This window comes from Cajanus cajan, chromosome 11 (genome assembly GCF_000230855.2).
Source record: "Cajanus cajan strain Asha chromosome 11, NIPB_CcT2T_4, whole genome shotgun sequence".
Lineage (NCBI taxonomy): Eukaryota > Viridiplantae > Streptophyta > Magnoliopsida > Fabales > Fabaceae > Cajanus > Cajanus cajan.
Window position 1 is genome coordinate 35,559,975 of NC_138527.1, and position 16,957 is coordinate 35,576,931.

The 16,957-nt window shown below is 31.6% G+C and overlaps 3 protein-coding genes across 4 annotated transcripts; 1 reads left to right on the plus strand and 2 right to left on the minus strand.

Moving 5' to 3' along the window:
• The first annotated feature begins 123 nt into the window (after positions 1 to 123).
• LOC109800467 (Tetratricopeptide repeat (TPR)-like superfamily protein) lies at positions 124 to 3,399 on the plus strand. The gene has a single exon (XM_020361248.3). It carries the CDS (start codon positions 438 to 440, stop codon positions 3,270 to 3,272), a length of 2,835 nt encoding a protein of 944 aa, XP_020216837.1. The 5' UTR covers positions 124 to 437; the 3' UTR covers positions 3,273 to 3,399.
• Positions 3,400 to 3,964: 565 nt separating this feature from the next.
• Positions 3,965 to 9,295, minus strand: ABCE2 (RNAse l inhibitor protein 2). Its single transcript, XM_020362296.3, has 12 exons — positions 9,035 to 9,295; positions 8,864 to 8,949; positions 8,675 to 8,772; positions 8,483 to 8,600; positions 8,310 to 8,399; positions 6,697 to 7,001; positions 6,387 to 6,582; positions 5,843 to 6,028; positions 5,487 to 5,759; positions 4,795 to 5,040; positions 4,551 to 4,688; positions 3,965 to 4,468 (listed from the first exon to the last, which is right to left on the minus strand). Exons 1-11 carry the CDS (start codon positions 9,135 to 9,137, stop codon positions 4,569 to 4,571), a joined length of 1,821 nt encoding a protein of 606 aa, XP_020217885.1. The 5' UTR covers positions 9,138 to 9,295; the 3' UTR covers positions 3,965 to 4,468; positions 4,551 to 4,568.
• A 4,491-nt stretch (positions 9,296 to 13,786) lies between these two features.
• LOC109801369 (glycine-rich protein A3) lies at positions 13,787 to 16,130 on the minus strand. 2 transcript variants are annotated; one of them, XM_020362423.3, is made up of 3 exons: positions 15,974 to 16,130; positions 15,129 to 15,457; positions 13,787 to 14,204 (listed from the first exon to the last, which is right to left on the minus strand). In XM_020362423.3, the coding sequence occupies exons 2-3, from the start codon at positions 15,418 to 15,420 to the stop codon at positions 13,972 to 13,974; spliced, it is 525 nt and encodes a 174-aa protein (XP_020218012.1). In that variant the 5' UTR covers positions 15,421 to 15,457; positions 15,974 to 16,130; the 3' UTR covers positions 13,787 to 13,971. The 2 variants fall into 2 exon arrangements, with proteins under 2 accessions (XP_020218012.1, XP_082922434.1); XM_083066308.1 differs by lacking the exon at positions 15,974 to 16,130 and adding an exon at positions 15,614 to 15,781.
• Between the last annotated feature and the right edge of the window lie 827 nt (positions 16,131 to 16,957).

Below are 16,957 nucleotides of genomic sequence, written 5' to 3' on the forward strand. Positions count from 1 at the left end.
TTGGTCATCTAATAAGCTTCAGCTGCTGGGAATAAAAATCCTCAAACTCCCTAATAAAAAATATTTTATTAAAAACAAAATTTCAAGTAGCATTTTTTTCTCAAATACATTGGCTAAGGTGAAAACTGAAGTATTTGATGCACCTTATTAAATATTTATGCATAGTTGCTTGCATCACACTTTTAAGAACCGTTGTTAGTTGAACTAGTTTCATCCCTAGTGTCGTGTGGCTAGCCCAAGACAACGACATTAATTAGTGCGGAACATCAAAGTTTTGCAACATTAAAACACTGCTAAAACCTTTTCTACGAGTAAGAGAAGGTTATATTAAGTGGGAGCTACTCAATTGCTATGCATAGCCATTGAAATTTTATCAAATTCATTTTCTTCAGTGCAAGACGGGATTTTTCATAGCTACAATCAAGAATGAAGTGAAAATGAGAACATGGGTAGTTTTCCGATTGCCGCTGAAGCACGTAACAAGTTTGGCCAATGAAAATTTACCCTTTCTAGGACCAAGAATATCACCATCCTCCCATTCAATTTCTTCACATAACTACCAAAGTTGGAACTTCAGTATTGCTAGGCGACAAAGGGTTCCAATTGATCCACATGCACCTGCCTTGTTATCATGTTGCCATCGTTTTTGCAGCGCCATTCAGATGTTTGAGGAAATGCCACAAAGACCTCTACAATTGAGAGATATTCATTTTGAGCTTGTTGATTACATCAAATCGTGCCTCAAAAGACCCAAAATTGTGACTGCAACTGTTGCCCATTGTGCAGCTTTAAAGATTGGTGCTCTAGCTCATCTCCCAACTTCAACATCTCTACTCACTGTTTATTCCAAGGCTGGAGACTTTACCTCTTCAAAGGATTTGTTTGATGAAGTTCACAGTAGAGATGTGATTGCTTGGAATGCTATTGTTGCAGCATGTCTTACAAATAACTGCTATAGAACAGCAATGGACTTCTTAGAGAAAATGATAAAGGCGCAAACTGGATTTGATTCCACTACTCTGATGCTTATGGTATCAGCTTCGTTACACATCAAAAGCTTTCATCAAGGAAGGGCAATTCATTGTGTGAGTGTAAAATCTGGGAGGCTTGTGGATATCAATTTAGGTAATGCTCTTATTGACATGTATGCTAAGTGCGGTGATCTAAACTCTTCAGAGTGTCTATATGAAGAGATGGAAGGTAAAGATGTCGTTTCATGGAATTCAATAATGAGAGGTAGTCTTTACAATAATGATCCAGAGAAAGCGTTGTATTACTTCAAAAGGATGGCTTTTTCAGAAGAAACAGCAGACAATGTCAGTCTATCTTGTGCTATTTCTGCATCTTCGAGTTTGGGAGAGCTGGCTTTAGGCCAGTCCATTCATGGGCTGGGAATCAAGCTAGGATACAAGGACAGCTCACATGTTTCAGTTGCTAATTCCCTCATTTCATTATATTCACAATGTGAAGACATCAAGGCTGCTGAACGAGTGTACAGAGAAATAGCACTTAAAGATATTGTTTCCTGGAATGCAATGATGGAAGGATTTGCTTCAAATGGAAAGATTAATGAAGTGTTTGATCTTCTGGTTGAAATGCAAATAGTAGGGTCTTTCCAACCTGATATAGTGACATTAACTATCATACTTCCGCTTTGTGCAGAACTGATGCTCTCTAGAGAAGGAAGAGCTATCCATGGATTTGCAATTCAAAGACAGATGGTATCCGGTCATGTTATGTTACTGAACAGCCTGATAGACATGTATTCAAAGTGCAACCTTGTGGAGAAAGCCGAGCTCTTGTTCAATTCCTCTGTTGAGAAAGACTCAGTCTCATGGAATGCAATGATATCTGGCTATTCTCTCAACATGTATTCTAATAAAGCTCAAAATTTGTTCAGAGAGATGCTACGTTGGGGCCCAAATTGCAGCTCAGCAACCGTTTATGCTATTCTTGCTTCTTGCAACTCCCTTTATAGTCTCCACTTTGGAAAATCAGTTCACTGCTGGCAGTTGAAATCTGGGTTTTTGAACCACATTCTTTTAATAAATTTTCTCATGCACATGTATATCAATTGTGGAGACTTGGCAGCCAGTTTCTCAATTTTGCATGAGAATTCTGCTTTAGCAGATATAGCTTCATGGAACACACTAATTGTAGGGTGTGTAAGATGTGACCGTTTTAGAGAGGCTCTAGAGACTTTCAAGTTGATGAGACATGAACCTCCTTTCAACTTTGACTCCATAACCCTTGTAAGTGTCGTGTCTGCCTGTGCAAACCTGGAACTATTCAACCTAGGAAAGTCTCTCCATGGCCTTGCACTTAAGTCTCCTTTGGAATCAGATACTCGGGTTCAGAACTCGCTAATTACCATGTACGACAGATGCAGGGACATCAACAGTGCTAGATTAGTGTTTAAATTCTGCTCTAGTCCTAATCTATGCTCATGGAATTGTATGATCTCAGCTTTATCTCATAATAGAGAAAGTAGAGAAGCACTGGAACTATTTCGCCATCTTCGGTTTGAACCGAATGAGATCACCATTGTTTGTGTTCTCTCAGCTTGCACTCAAATCAGCGTCCTAAGACTCGGAAAACAAGTTCATGCCCGCGTGTTCAGGGCTGGCATTCAAGATGATTCTTTCATATCAGCAGCTCTTATAGATTTGTATAGCAACTGTGGAAGATTGGACACTGCCCTCCAAGTATTCAGACATTCAGAGGAAAAGTCAGAATCAGGTTGGAATTCAATGATCTCTGCATGTGGATATCATGGAAATGGTGAGAAAGCAATCAAAATCTTCCATGAAATGTGCAAGTCAGGAGCAAGGGTGAGCAAAAGCACTTTTGTTAGCCTTTTATCTGCATGCAGCCATTCAGGACTTGTGAGCCAAGGTCTTTGTTACTATGAGTGTATGTTAGAGAAATATGGAGTGCAACCTGAGACTGAGCATCAAGTTTATGTGGTTGACATGCTAGGTAGATCAGGTAGACTGGATGAGGCTTACGAGTTTGCAAAGGGGTGTGACAGATCAGGTGTATGGGGAACTCTCCTAAGTGCTTGCAACTATCATGGAGAACTCAAGTTGGGGAGACAAATTGCTCAACGTCTCTTTCAACTGGAACCTCAAAATGTTGGATATTACATATCTTTGTCAAATATGTATGTTGCTGCAGGAAGCTGGAAAGATGCAACTGACTTAAGACAATATATCGAGGACTTGGGATTAAGAAAAAACGCAGGATATAGTCTTATTGATGTTGGTTTTTGATAAAAAAAAATAATATTAAATAAAAGAGAGAGAGAGCACTACTAGCATGAGTGCTAGCAACCAAAATTAAACTACCACATTCATGAACAAAAATTAGATAATGTTCTTTAGAAGCTTTTATTACTTATGCTTACCGTGAAGCTTAAAAGACCAACCTTGTGCGTGTTACTTGGGTAAAATATCAATTTCAGTTGAAAAATAGAACTAAAAGCACTTAAAAAATTGTATGCAAGTACTATTCTTAATGAAGACATTAAATTAATATAGCGTAGAATAATTACAATGATACATCGCATGAAAATTTTTTATCTCCGATTAAGATTGTCCGTCTGACAAGACAAGCTACGCGTCATTTACCATACAGGAATAAATCAGTCAATAAAAAAAATTAAAAAAAAAAAAAGACAGATTAATAGTATGAATCGATACTTAAATATTATTGCAGTGAGAACCGCCAAAAAAATTGTTAATCTTTTTAACTTTAAATGCATCTAGCGTACTCATGTATTACCCGTAATAAATAAATAAATAAAATACGTCTATTACGATATTACTTTTAAACATTATTATACCTTCTATTTATGTAGCCAAACGGTTGAATCATTACCAATAATAATCTCCATTTTTTCTGAGTAAAACCCTTTTTGTAATATATTTGATGACATTGAGAAGGTAAAAAATAACGCCTCAAATAGTCACAACCAACCGCAATTTCATATATGAATGATATTATCCACCAATGTATCAACCCTCTCAACGGCAATATATTCCAAACAGGAGACATCCATCTAAACCAAGTAACATGTAAATGAACATAAACTTCGCTGAATATTCAACTGAAATTATGAGCCAAAATGACGATAAACCCGATCTGACATCATGAATGTTCCTCTCGATTCGGGACATGTAATGAAAACCATGTCAATATAAACTCAGGTAATATTCAGATTCACCCACCCAAGTCGCAGCAAAACTGGTGGTGAGTAACTGCACTAGATATTAGGGAAAATATACAAATGCACCAACCAACATTTGTCCTGCATGCAGGCTCTTTTTTTTTTTTCTGGTCTTCTATTCATTGAGAAAGATGCCTTCAACAGGAAAAATGGCAATCTAACATTTCAAGGCATCAAATGAACTAAATTTGAGATCCCATTAAAAGCTCAAACAGATGCATTGTTGCGTTGGAGAATGAACTGAAACGATAGAAAAAACATAGTCAGTTTCCATTTGCCACCCAAACATTATAAGAGGAAGAACAAATGCATGAGGACGCACCAGCCCCTAAGTATGAACTCAGTCATCAAGGTAGTAATAAGACCCAGCAGACTTTTGTTCTCTATCCTTAGTTGAATCGAGTTTGTTTATCCTTGGGCGGAAGTTAGTCGGGTCCCTTCTAAATGTGATATCAAGATGCTGCAGCAATGATGAAATACATTGGATATATCACACACGTACAAGCACAAAGCACAATACAACTTGAAGAAAAATAATGAAACCATTAAAAGGTAACGAAACTTACAGATAAGAAAAGGTTCATCCCAGTCAACAATGATTGTGGAGCATTAGCAATACAATCAATTGATGGTTGACCTTCATAAACAATAACTCTGTCCGCAAGATATGTTGCCATGATGAAATCATGCTCAACAACAAAAGCTGTTTTCTTTGCATGAAGAATAAATCTCTTAATGACTTTGGCAGCATGAATTCGCTGTTCAGAATCTAGATATGCACTTGGCTCATCTATCAGATAGATGTCTGCAGGCTGTTATGGTAGGATAGCAACAGATCAGGAAACTTGGGATGTTATTTAGTTTGAAATAAACAGAGGCATGCATTTTAAGGGACATGGAACAGCATACAATAAAACCAAGAAATACAGTTCCAAAAATCTTGCCACAGAATTAGCATAGATAGATGTCTGGTGGCTACTATAGTTGAACAGTAATGCACAAGGAAATGTTATTGCCATCTACGTTTATGATGCAAGAAGCATACAACAAATCCAAGTAGTTCCCAAAATCTTGGGACAAAGGATTCGCACCAAACTCATTTTCATTATGTGGAATGACAACACACCTGACATCACAGCCTATAGAAAACTATGGAAGTATTCAAAAATGTAAAGAGAAAAGAAAAAAGGTGCAGAGACAGAAGAATTAAGGTGCATAAATAATCTTAAGCACTTCTCACTGACAAAGTTTATAATACCTTTCCAAGACAGAGACACAGTGCAACTCTTTGCAACTCTCCACCAGAAAGATTCACAACTTCTTGGTCCATTAACTGTTCAATAAGAAGTGGCTTCATCACGTCTGACACAAACTGGGGATGAGTATACGCATCACGTATTTTTTGATGTAGCAAATGCCTAACAGTTGATTGGAACTTCGGGCTAATCTTCTGAGGCTTGTATGAAACATTAAATTCAGGCATCTCAGCATCAGATCCACCTTCTACAGAGTCAGGTTTCAATAAACCAGCCTGAATAATACCAGAGCAAGGTGAATAGATATGTTGAAGAATTACTCGGTTCCATTAAGAAACAAGTATGGCAAAAAGAATACCAGCATACGAATAAATGTTGTCTTTCCTGTCCCATTCTCACCCAGCATCACAACAATCTGAGAATCAGTAAATTCTCCTTCAACTACACGAAGTTTAAAATTGCCTTGAGTTTTGGTCATGGTTGGGTATTTGTATCGAGCATATGTCTGAGCTTCCTCAGCACTTTCCTGTGGAGTCTCAGCAACCTAGACACGAGAGCAGGGTTGAAATTTTATGGGTTTTAAAATACAGTATTGAAACTAACAGTAACGAAAAAATTAAGCATTGATTTTGTAAAGTTTGATAATACTTTCATACTAAGGTGCAGAAAGAATGAGCATCTAATAATCTAATAATATAAATATGCAACACTACATAAAATAATTGTTGCTGAATATATTCAGTGACCTATATGCTAAATATTTTCAGCTTTTTACACAATTAATTTTAGCATGCTGAAACAAACACCGCTAAATTTCAATGCTGAATCTTTTCATTTTCATCACCAAGATTGGGTTTATGATCAGCACGTGAGAGGAAGGGAGATGCAAAGATTATATATACCTTGAAGGTAAGTGAGTCATCCCGGAACCTAAGATTTTCTGTTGGAACAAATCCAGCCAAGAAAATGTTTATTCCTTCTCTGACTGAGAAGGGAAGTGTGACCACTCCATATGCACCAGGTTTTCCATATAGACAGCAAATAAAGTCTGATAAGTAGTCCAAGACACTAAGATCATGCTCTACAACAATTACATAGCTGGAAAAAGAAAAACCAAAAAATTCATTATTTATCTTGGGAAGTAATTTGGCAAAGAACAGATGATATAGACAAGATTTTAAACAGATATTACTAAGAGAATAGGTCACAAACCTATTAGGCCTGAGCAATGATCGAATAACTTGGGCAGCTTTCAGCCTCTGTTTCACATCAAGATAACTAGAAGGTTCATCAAACATGTATATCTCAGCATTCTGGATGGCTACAACCGCAATGGCAAACCTTTGGAGCTCGCCACCTGAAAGATCACCAACATTACGATCTATAACTTGATTAAGCTCAAGATCAGCACAAAGCTCCTGCTTCATATCTCTCTCATCTTTCTGGTCCAGCACCTGCCCCACATTCCCTTGCACAGCTTTTGGAATATGGTCAACATACTGAGGTTTGATGATAGCCTATATACATCACATACAAATATATTAAAATAACATACCAAGGCTTGATGATATTATATACATCATATACAAATATATTAAAATAAGTAGTATTCCTAGAAGGAAGCAAAACAGTTTGAATCAGTATAATATCTGATGAGGACAAAATTAAAGCAAACTTAAAGTTCATGAATGAGTATTCAGGAAAATGTATGCACAACAAAAGCTAGCCCACCAAGTAAGGATAAAATGGAATTTTGAGAAAGAAAGGTTAAACAATTGTTGTAGTATAACCTAAGGTTTACAATGCCTTCAGTTCAAACACAAATGTTTATATATTACAAGGCCTTCAAATTTTGTTTTACTATCATTATGGTTTGATAATATGGATAGTGTTAAATTCAGGCAAACTCACATTCCTAGAAATAATACTATAATTTCAGGAATTGAATTCTCAAAGAATAGTAACCCCCAAGTCACATAATACAAAAGAACTCCAGTCATGTAACTGCACTTCATATTGAACGTCCTCCTCTAGCCAATTCTAACAAGCGCACAGCATTCACCAGCATGTCTCAGGGAAGAGCATAGATCTCTTCCCCTGTTTTTTTTTTCCTTTTAGTGTCTTCCCTCCCACCTTACCTTTTCTGTCCTTTTCTTTCTCACCCTCTAGAAAGGAGGATTAGAATTTTAATTTATCTTTGTGATGTTTACTGTCTTCAACTAGTTACTTGAACTTGATTGTTTCCACTTTCTAGTGAACTTAAGAATTATGATGAGACTTGTGATATTGCCCCTCAAGCATGAGAACTCTGATGCTCATGGTGAATTTAATATGTTTCTAGTTTATTTTTCTTCATATATGACATTAGTAATTTCTCTTTTTGTTAAAACATTCAGAAGTTTTCTTAATACACTTTCCACCATGCTTCTTTCATTGTCTGTAACACCTTCTACTATATTTTTATGATGGATAGTTGCCTTTCCACAATGAGCTGCCATGCACCATAAATAACACCGCAATAGAATAATAAACTTTCCTGACTCTATTCCCAAACAATGGTATTGATTTCCAGACTCTATTTCCCACTCCTAAAGTATTGTATCCCTTTTCAGTTGAAGCAATTCTAACAGACTAGGCTCAAAGACTCAAACATCGCAAAATAGGCAACTGGTCCAGTAAAATGATTAGAAAGAAAACACAAAATCCAAATAAACCACAGAGCTATGAAGGAGCACATGATCATTTAGTCGGTTTTGGACTGCCACAGTCTATATCATCGAGACAACACTACAAGCATACATATTAAAAAAGGATGCGAATATCACCTTCAAATCATCCTCTAGAATCCGAGTGAAGTAATTCTGCAATTCAGATCCTCGGAAATAGGTTAAAATTTCCTGCCAATCAGGGGGATTCTGCAACAAAAAACAAAAAATTAAACAACCGCAATAAAACCTCAACCATTCATCATCAAACAAAGCTTAACTTCAGCTCTTACAGTGAATCTCCCCAAGTTCGGTTTCAATTTCCCAGCCAAAACTTTCAGAGCAGTGGACTTCCCAATTCCATTTGTCCCAACCAATCCGAGCACTTGCCCCGGCCTCGGCACAGGCAACCTGCAACCACAACTCAGTCAATCACAAACACAACAAAACCCACACCCCATAATCCCTCCAGCAAAACAACTCACCTATGCAGCTTAAAAGTATTAGGACCATATCTATGAGTAGTATCCTTGTCCAAGTCTTTAGGCAAGTTAATAATCTGAATAGCTTCAAAAGGACATTTCTACAGAAACAAACAAACATCACCTCATCACACAAACCCTCACCAAGTAAAAGCAAACACAACAACACAAAAACAGCATCTCCAATAATACCTTAACACAAATACCGCATCCAATGCACAATTCCTCAGATATGAAAGCTATCTTGGACGCGGAAGTGACCTCAATACACAATCTACCTGCGGTGACAGTGAGTGCGCATAAACCCTTTCAGAATTAACAAAGAGACAAAATTAGGGTTTGGGAGATGGAATCAGATCTTACCTGTTCTGACAACGGGGCAACTCTTCTTGCACTCCTGGCGGCACTTTTTGGGCTTGCACCTGTCGTTGCTGACGATGGCGATACGCGTCAATCGATCCGCCATGGCGCCTCAAGCAGTGAGAGTGAGATTGTGTTTTCCCTTTTGGAAGGAAGAGAGAGGCGAGCGTGATCGAAGAAGAAGGAGAGAGGCGTGTGGTGAGAACGTGAAGAAAAGCATATAGCATAATAGCATTAGGGTTACTTGCTTCACCGTGCAACTGGAATCGGGTCTGCGGATCGGGTCAACTTGGGATCCGTTCTTGCATGGGGTTCCTTTTTGTTTTGTTTTTGTTTTTGTTTTTTTAGTTTAGATTTTTTTAAGAGTTCAAACTTTAAATAGATATTTATTATTTAGATTGTTTCAAATTTGACTCCATCTATTTAATAAAAATAAATTATATTTAAATTTAAAAAATATATGTTTATTTAAGAAATTTAAAATTTAAATTTATAAAAAAAACATGTTAAATTTGATAAAATAATGTATTTATTTATATGAAATAATAATAAAGTTATGTATATTATGTAATTAAATAAATAAATTTATAATATAAAAAATAAAATTATTAATTATTTTTACATTTTTACTACACTTAAACATTTTTAAGTTCTTTGTTCATACAAAATAAGAAATCAAAAATAAAAAATGTTAGTAATTGAATCTTCGCTTACTTTTTTTCCTTCATTTTTATGGTTAGTCATTTAAAATACTTCAATTAGGATACAATAAATATTTAGAAAGATTTTTCTAATAAAATTATCTTCTTTCATTAAAGTTTGTGTATATATGTACGTGGTATGCATGATCTGTCTTTTAATTTTTTTAGTTTGGATTTGACTCCTTAAAAGTGAGGAGATTGCACTTTAGAGAATAAATTATAATAATATCTGTTAATTAAAAAATTAACAATAAATATTATAATTAATTTTAAATTTTATTATGCATATATTTGATTTTATCATAATTCTCTATCATTAATTTTTTAATCAATGATTAATATTGCACTTTATTTTCTAAAGTGCATCATTCACTTTAGAGAAATCAATTTCTTTTATTTTTTATTTTAAACTCTAAACTCTAATAATAGATATTACAATTAATTTTAAATTTCATTAAACTCTTTGTTTATCCTACAAATTAAAATACACTTATCATGTAAATTATATATATATATATATATATATATTCACATGTATATTTTAAAATATAAATTTTAATTTATTTAAATTAAATTTATTAGCCTATTTAACATTATTAATCTAAAATATATTTTTAAATAGAATAATGGATCATACTAAAAAATTTTAAAAGGTAAACTTAGACCTATAAAAAATATATAATAAATAATAGATCAAACTTTTTAATTATATAAAACAAGTCTGACCTATATATTCAGAGTCTAATGCAGTCTGACCTATTTCAATTTTTACTTTGGGTCATTTTTCATAGGAGTTCTTCATTGCATTCTTAAATATAAGAATTGATTTTTATAAGATTTAGTATTGAAGCATCTTGATGTGAATGAAATGTGTAAGAAATATTCTTATATAAGAACCTTCAAACATCAGTTCTTATCAATAAAATAATATTTTTATTATTTTTACCTAAATAAAAAATAGTAAAAAAATGTGAGATCCATAAAGTAGATTAAGAATTTAATCTAGATTATTTTATTAGAGTAAAAATAAAACAACTAAAAACACAAAATAAGTTTTATTATTGAGAATGCTCTTATGTTGTGTTTGGAAGAGGTGATTTAATAGGAAATGAAGAAGAAAAGGAAAAATTATCAAGGAATATGTGTGTTTAAAGACCATGTGAATCTTATTCCACTCTCTTATGAGTGAATTTTTGTGATTTTTTTTAAGAAAATATTTGGACAAAACTATCCTATACTATTGTCTAATTATATATTTGAAAAAAGTTAGTAAAAGATAAAAATATAATTGTATAAATAATTTTTTTTACATAAAAACCTAATTATATAAAATGTAATTTTAAAATATAAATTTTTCTCTATTTTTCACATAATTTCATTCTATTTTTTTATATCTATTTTCTATCAAATTAATTTAAAAATATCATCTTTTATTTCATTCAATTCTTCTCCCTCACCAAAACAAAAAATAAAAGTGAAAGGAAAGAAAAGAGAGTTAAAAGTAAAATGATATATAAAGTTATAATTTTTTTTTATATATACGACATTTATCAAATTTTTAAAAAAGATTATTTTTGTATTTCACTAGAAACGCTCATCGATAATAAAAAAAGAAATATAAAATTATAATTTTTTTTGTTGGTTGCATAAAAAAGTGAAAGAAAAGAAAAAAAAAATACCTATAAAATAACATAAATATTTTTGATAAAAAAAATGTTTAAAAATGAAAAGTAGTTTAATCTTTCAGGTGTAATAAACTAATTTGTCTTTTATTTTCTTTTCATTTTACAATGAAATAAAAAATCATGGGTTCCACTGAGTTGTTTATTTCCTTTCATGTTATAAGCATACTAAACAAGAAAAAGAAACATATTTTTATTGTTTTCCTATTCTTTTCTGTTCTTCAATATTATAAGTCATTTGAAAACAAAATAATAATAATAATAAATATTATCATATATTTTATTTATTATTTATTATATTTTATAATAAATTTATGTACATGCTCTAACTTCTTATGCTCTTTTTCATATATAAACTTATTTGTATGAATAAAATAAGTAAAAAGTAAAATGAAAAATATAAATACTTATTAAAGTGTTAAAGCAAACTGAACTTTCTAAACTAAGATAAAGAAGGTTGACACACTCATAAATAATAAATGAAAAAATATACTTTATTCAATTTAGATATGGATTAAAAGAATCATCATTCACTAGATAAGTTGATGAGTCAATATTAGGATTGACAATGAATCAAGTTGAACCGAGTTAACTCAATTCAACTTGATAATATTTGATCCGGTTCGCAACTTGACTCACATTTAACATGAACTTTTTTTTTTCTAATTCGAACTTGACTTGATTCAAGTTTATTAACAATTTGATTCAACTTGTTAATTCAAATCAAATGGATAAAAAAAATAATTTTTAATCTTATATATTTCAAAAATTCAATTTAATAATAAATTTTAGATAAAATATTTGTTTACTTTAAAAAAAAAAACAAAACATATCTTATTCTATTAATTTTACAATATTACAATGTATAACTCCAAAAAAAACATAATTACACTCACATTCTATATAAATAAAAACTACTTCACATTTAATAAAATAATTGAGAACATATTCTATAACCATAAAATTTTAAACCATTTATTTCTTTTATTATTATTAACTTGTAACTAGGTTTTGAAGGTTCTTTAAAATTTTAATAAGTTAAAATTAAATAAAAAAATTAATTATATAAATTATATATTTATATGTTAAGCTGATTTATAAACAAAACAAGTCAAATTTTACACAACTCAAATTTAACTCATTTATTTATCGAACTTAATTTTTAACTTAAGTTCCACTCATTTGATTCATAAACCAAATTTATCAAATTTAACAAATTAATTATCAAATCAAATATCAGATTATTTTCAAGTTTTTATTCATCGTCGCCTCTATTATATAAATAGGAAATTGATAAACTAAGCCATTAAAACATGCCCAAAAGTTTCAAAATAAAAAAAAAATAAAAAAAATATATATTTTAAAAAAATATTAATTAATTTATTTTCTAATATAATACTTAATTTTATTAAGTAAATTAATTTTTATTTTATAACTTGTTCATATGATGTCTTCTTAGTGATATGATAACATAAATGTGTATATATATATATATATATATATATATATATATAAAACACCACCAAGCCTTCACATGACAGGACAATTGCAATAACAACAATGAAGATAGCATTGACAATAGTAACTATAACAATATCAATAATAATAATAACATCAATGACAAGTGACAACAATGACGAAAATAATAATATAAGTTATTTATAATTAAGTTTTAATAATCTCAATACTTGACCAAATTTTAACGGGTCATGCATTTTGACCCTGTAGATTTAGTATAAGAAAAATAGGAAAATAAAAATAAATGAAAAATAACTAAAAAAATCTAATCTAACAATTGATTTTTAAATGGTTCTTTGAAGGATATACATGCAGCTGGGAAGGAGAAGATCGTGTCAAAACGTATCCGATTCTTCTAAGCAGAGCGGAAAAATTATAAATGAACGGCGGGAAAGCATAGGCTTTGAATCGATGCTTAGCACAGAATCCAAGTTTCTTTATGTTCCACTTCCATATGAACCAGAAGTGTACTGTCCAACAACAAATTATTTTCACCAGTACATTATACATCCAATGTATACGGACCGAGGCTAAAACTAAAATGGTATTACACAGCAAAACAAACTATGCATCCATAAGTCAATGCTTTGCTACATGGTGTAAGGTTTAGCTAACATATAAATATTATTTTATTTAAATCATAAAGTTCACCAACAATATAGAATGTATCACATCTCAGAGTTATAACAATCCATGTGATCTCTCAGTTATAACAAGAATAGTTGATCTCAAACAAATTAAAAAAAAAATTAACAATTTTCTTAATAATTACATATTTATTATAATAAGTATATTTTAAAGAGTAAAGATTGAGGGGATCATCCGTCTCTATTGCTGCGGCAGCAAATGCAAGCTCACACATAATATCCAGTGCATCTATTTGTAGAATATGAACAGGGTGATACATCTTTGTCTAGATAAAAGAATATTAGAGTTGTACCGAAGTATTGATAGACATCAAACAAAGTAGATTTTATTTATAAAAGCAATCCGCAACATCATCTAGAATGGCAGTTTGTATATTATACACAGAATATAATCACTTCCACTTCTTGAACATACCCTTGCCAAACTTCCCATGCTTAAATTTCCCATGCTTACCGAACTTTCCATGCTTGAACTTCCCATGGTGCTTGAATTTCCCATGGGGCATGTGTCCATAACCATAGTGGCCATGGGAAACGTGGTGAGCCCCATACGTAGCAGCCGCTGCTGCAACACCGCCAGCGAGCAATGCCCCCATACCTCCGCCGTGTCCATGCCCATGTGATCCTGATAACAAAGCAGGGAAGTTAGCTTGCCATCAAGTATATTACTATAAATATTAGACAGCAGAAAAAACTTTCATATAGGCATTGCATAAGTCTACTAAGTTTAAGTAAAATACAATCATATAAACACACAGCAAGTTTCAAACACAGTAGAGGACAGCCAAAGTATATACAAAATGAAACTATTAAAACATTACTGTAGAGAATATTAACGATTGAGGACAACAATGAGACAATAATTGCTTTCACAAATCAATTACTAGTTATCACTTACAAAAGGTCCAAGTTAGAATGTCTAACTTATGAATTCTTCTTGAGAAATGTTATTTGCATGAGTAATTGTACAACAAATTTTACAACCAGAAGAGAGAAAAAGAAGGAAATATGAGATGTAACAAGTAATGTGATGTGAGAGATAGACATATAGACATAAAAAATATTTTAGAAATTGATGTATGATTCGGTGTATGAATAACACATCTTATTGTTTTTAGCTAAACAATCTGTTTGTATGTTGTATGGAATTTGCAATGTAAATCATATAGTATACAATGGTTTAAAAATATCTTAATAAATCCTAGTTAAACCTTCAAGAGTTATACAATGGAATTGAAAAGAAAAAAAATTGTCGACTTAAGATTTAATAATTTAAAAAGATTAAATATGTTTTGAGTCCTTGAACTTTTATAGATTTCACTTTTAGTCCCTGAAAAAAATTCTTATTAGTTCTAGTATCTTGAATTTTTGTTGATTTTCAATTTTAGTTCCTAAACTTTTTCTCCCGTTAACATTTGGTCCTTGATGTCAAGAATTTTGCACATAAAGAAAAAATTATAAGGACTAAAATCAATAGAACTTGTTTAAAAGAGCAAATTGAACTACAACATATTTAATCCAATTTAAAATAACAAACAAGGAATCATACCATGTGGAACAGATGAACCATGATAACCATGTGGAGGGTAACCAGCGGGAGGGTAACCAGAAGGAGGGTAACCAGCGGGAGGGTAACCAGCAGGAGGATAGCCACCGGCAGGGGGATAACCAGCCGGAGGATACCCAGCTTGTGGAGGGTACCCATGACCGGGAGGGTAGGCCCCCGGAGGTGGAGGGTAGGCTCCATGAGGGTACCCATGAGCAGCTTGAGCTACCCCATGAGCGAGATGTGAGAAAATTCCTTTGTCTTCGTCATTATGTTTGTCCTTTCCACCTCCCATCTTTCAGGGGAAAAGTTGATGACTAGGCTCTAGAAATCTGTTAATTCAAAACAGTAACACACTGATTAGATATAGTCACAAGCAGAAAGACACAGCTTTAAAATTTCTAATAAAATGGGAATTCTCCAATTCAAGCCATAAACAATACAAATGCTGATGGAGTTATATCTTGCATGCACATGCAATAGCAGACCTTTGATTTTTATTCTTGAATAAAAAATTGCGAACACATGAACATCAAAAGGTGCTGTATTTCAGGAGAAACCATCATAAGTTCATAACATCTAATCCAAGCATATCGGAATTAATAAATTGAGGTAGTGCATAAAGCAACAATGCGATGGTGGCCATGAATATAATGTGAAATCGAAGAATACAAAATTTTGATACAGTAAATTTGAGAAAATGAAAGTTAATTATTATTTTCATCATACAGAAAAGGGGGAAAGGGATTTAGGTGCAGATCAGAGAGGTAGAAAGCATATTCGAAGGAATAATTAGTTGTATTGAACAGTTAGGAAAAATTGAAAAAGAATAGAAAGAGAGAACTCACAGATTTAGAAATTTGCGGAAGAGAAAAGAGGGATTTGGAATTAGCGATGGTGAATCGAAAGAGGGGTTTGCCTTTTTATTGATAAAGAAGCGTCAAAGATAAGAGTTAGCGTTACTCGGCAGCGACGCGTCTAAGCATTCATTCTGTGATTCACTCTCCATTCAGAGACACGTGGAATTTTTCTTTATTTTCATAACTAAATTACATTTCTAATCATCTATCTTATTTTTTAAATTTACTTTCATCATTTATCTTTTAAAATATTTATTTTTTAAACTTAAGTTAATTTTATCTTTTTTAATTTTATTTTTTTATAAGTCAAAACTTAAAATTTATGTTATAAGATTCCCTTATATGAAATTGAATGTAATTGAAACTTAAATTTAAAATGATATAAAAATAGTAAAAATTAAATAATTTAAATTTTTTTAATTTTATATTATTTTTTAATTATTTATGAATATATTTTTATATAATTTGTATTATATTTAATGTTTATGATCTTTTTAAATTTAAATATTAATTATATTTCATAATTTTTATTTGACTGAATTTTTATGTCATAAATTTCATATTTTAAATTAGTCAAAATTTGATTCAAAATCATATTGTAAAATTAAAAATTGATATTATTTTAAAAGGATCAATCTAATTCAAATATAAAAAATAAAATATCAAAATAAATATTTTAATAAAATAAAAATAAAAATAAATAAAAAAAGTACAATAAAAGACCAAAAAAAAAATTTAACTTAACAATAACTCTCTTCGGTCAAAGGTAAAAGTGGGAGTAAAAACCTAATTGAGTTTTATATAATATTTTAGATTGTCTTTTATTTGTATTAATTTGAATGTGTCCTTTCTTTTAGCTTATCTTTCTTATATTATTAAGAATCATTTATGTCAGTGTGAATTATCTTTTGATTTTGTGATAACTATGTTCTATATATAAAAAAGTATTAATTTATTAACTTGATAATTATT

Bases quoted from the DNA above. Each gene is read 5' to 3' on its own strand.
- LOC109800467 (XM_020361248.3), top strand. From the start codon at position 438: ATGAGAACATGGGTAGTTTTCCGATTGCCGCTGAAGCACGTAACAAGT.
- ABCE2 (XM_020362296.3), bottom strand. From the start codon at position 9,137: ATGGCGGATCGATTGACGCGTATCGCCATCGTCAGCAACGACAGGTGC. The intron at 6,029-6,386 runs GTATATATAATC...TCTCGTGTCTAG, and splicing joins ATGACTCACTTACCTTCAAG to GTTGCTGAGACTCCACAGGA. The intron at 5,041-5,486 runs GTATTATAAACT...CTACCATAACAG, and splicing joins TGTGTCTCTGTCTTGGAAAG to CCTGCAGACATCTATCTGAT.
- LOC109801369 (XM_020362423.3), bottom strand. From the start codon at position 15,420: ATGGGAGGTGGAAAGGACAAACATAATGACGAAGACAAAGGAATTTTC. The intron at 14,205-15,128 runs GTATGATTCCTT...CTTTGTTATCAG, and splicing joins TGGTTCATCTGTTCCACATG to GATCACATGGGCATGGACAC.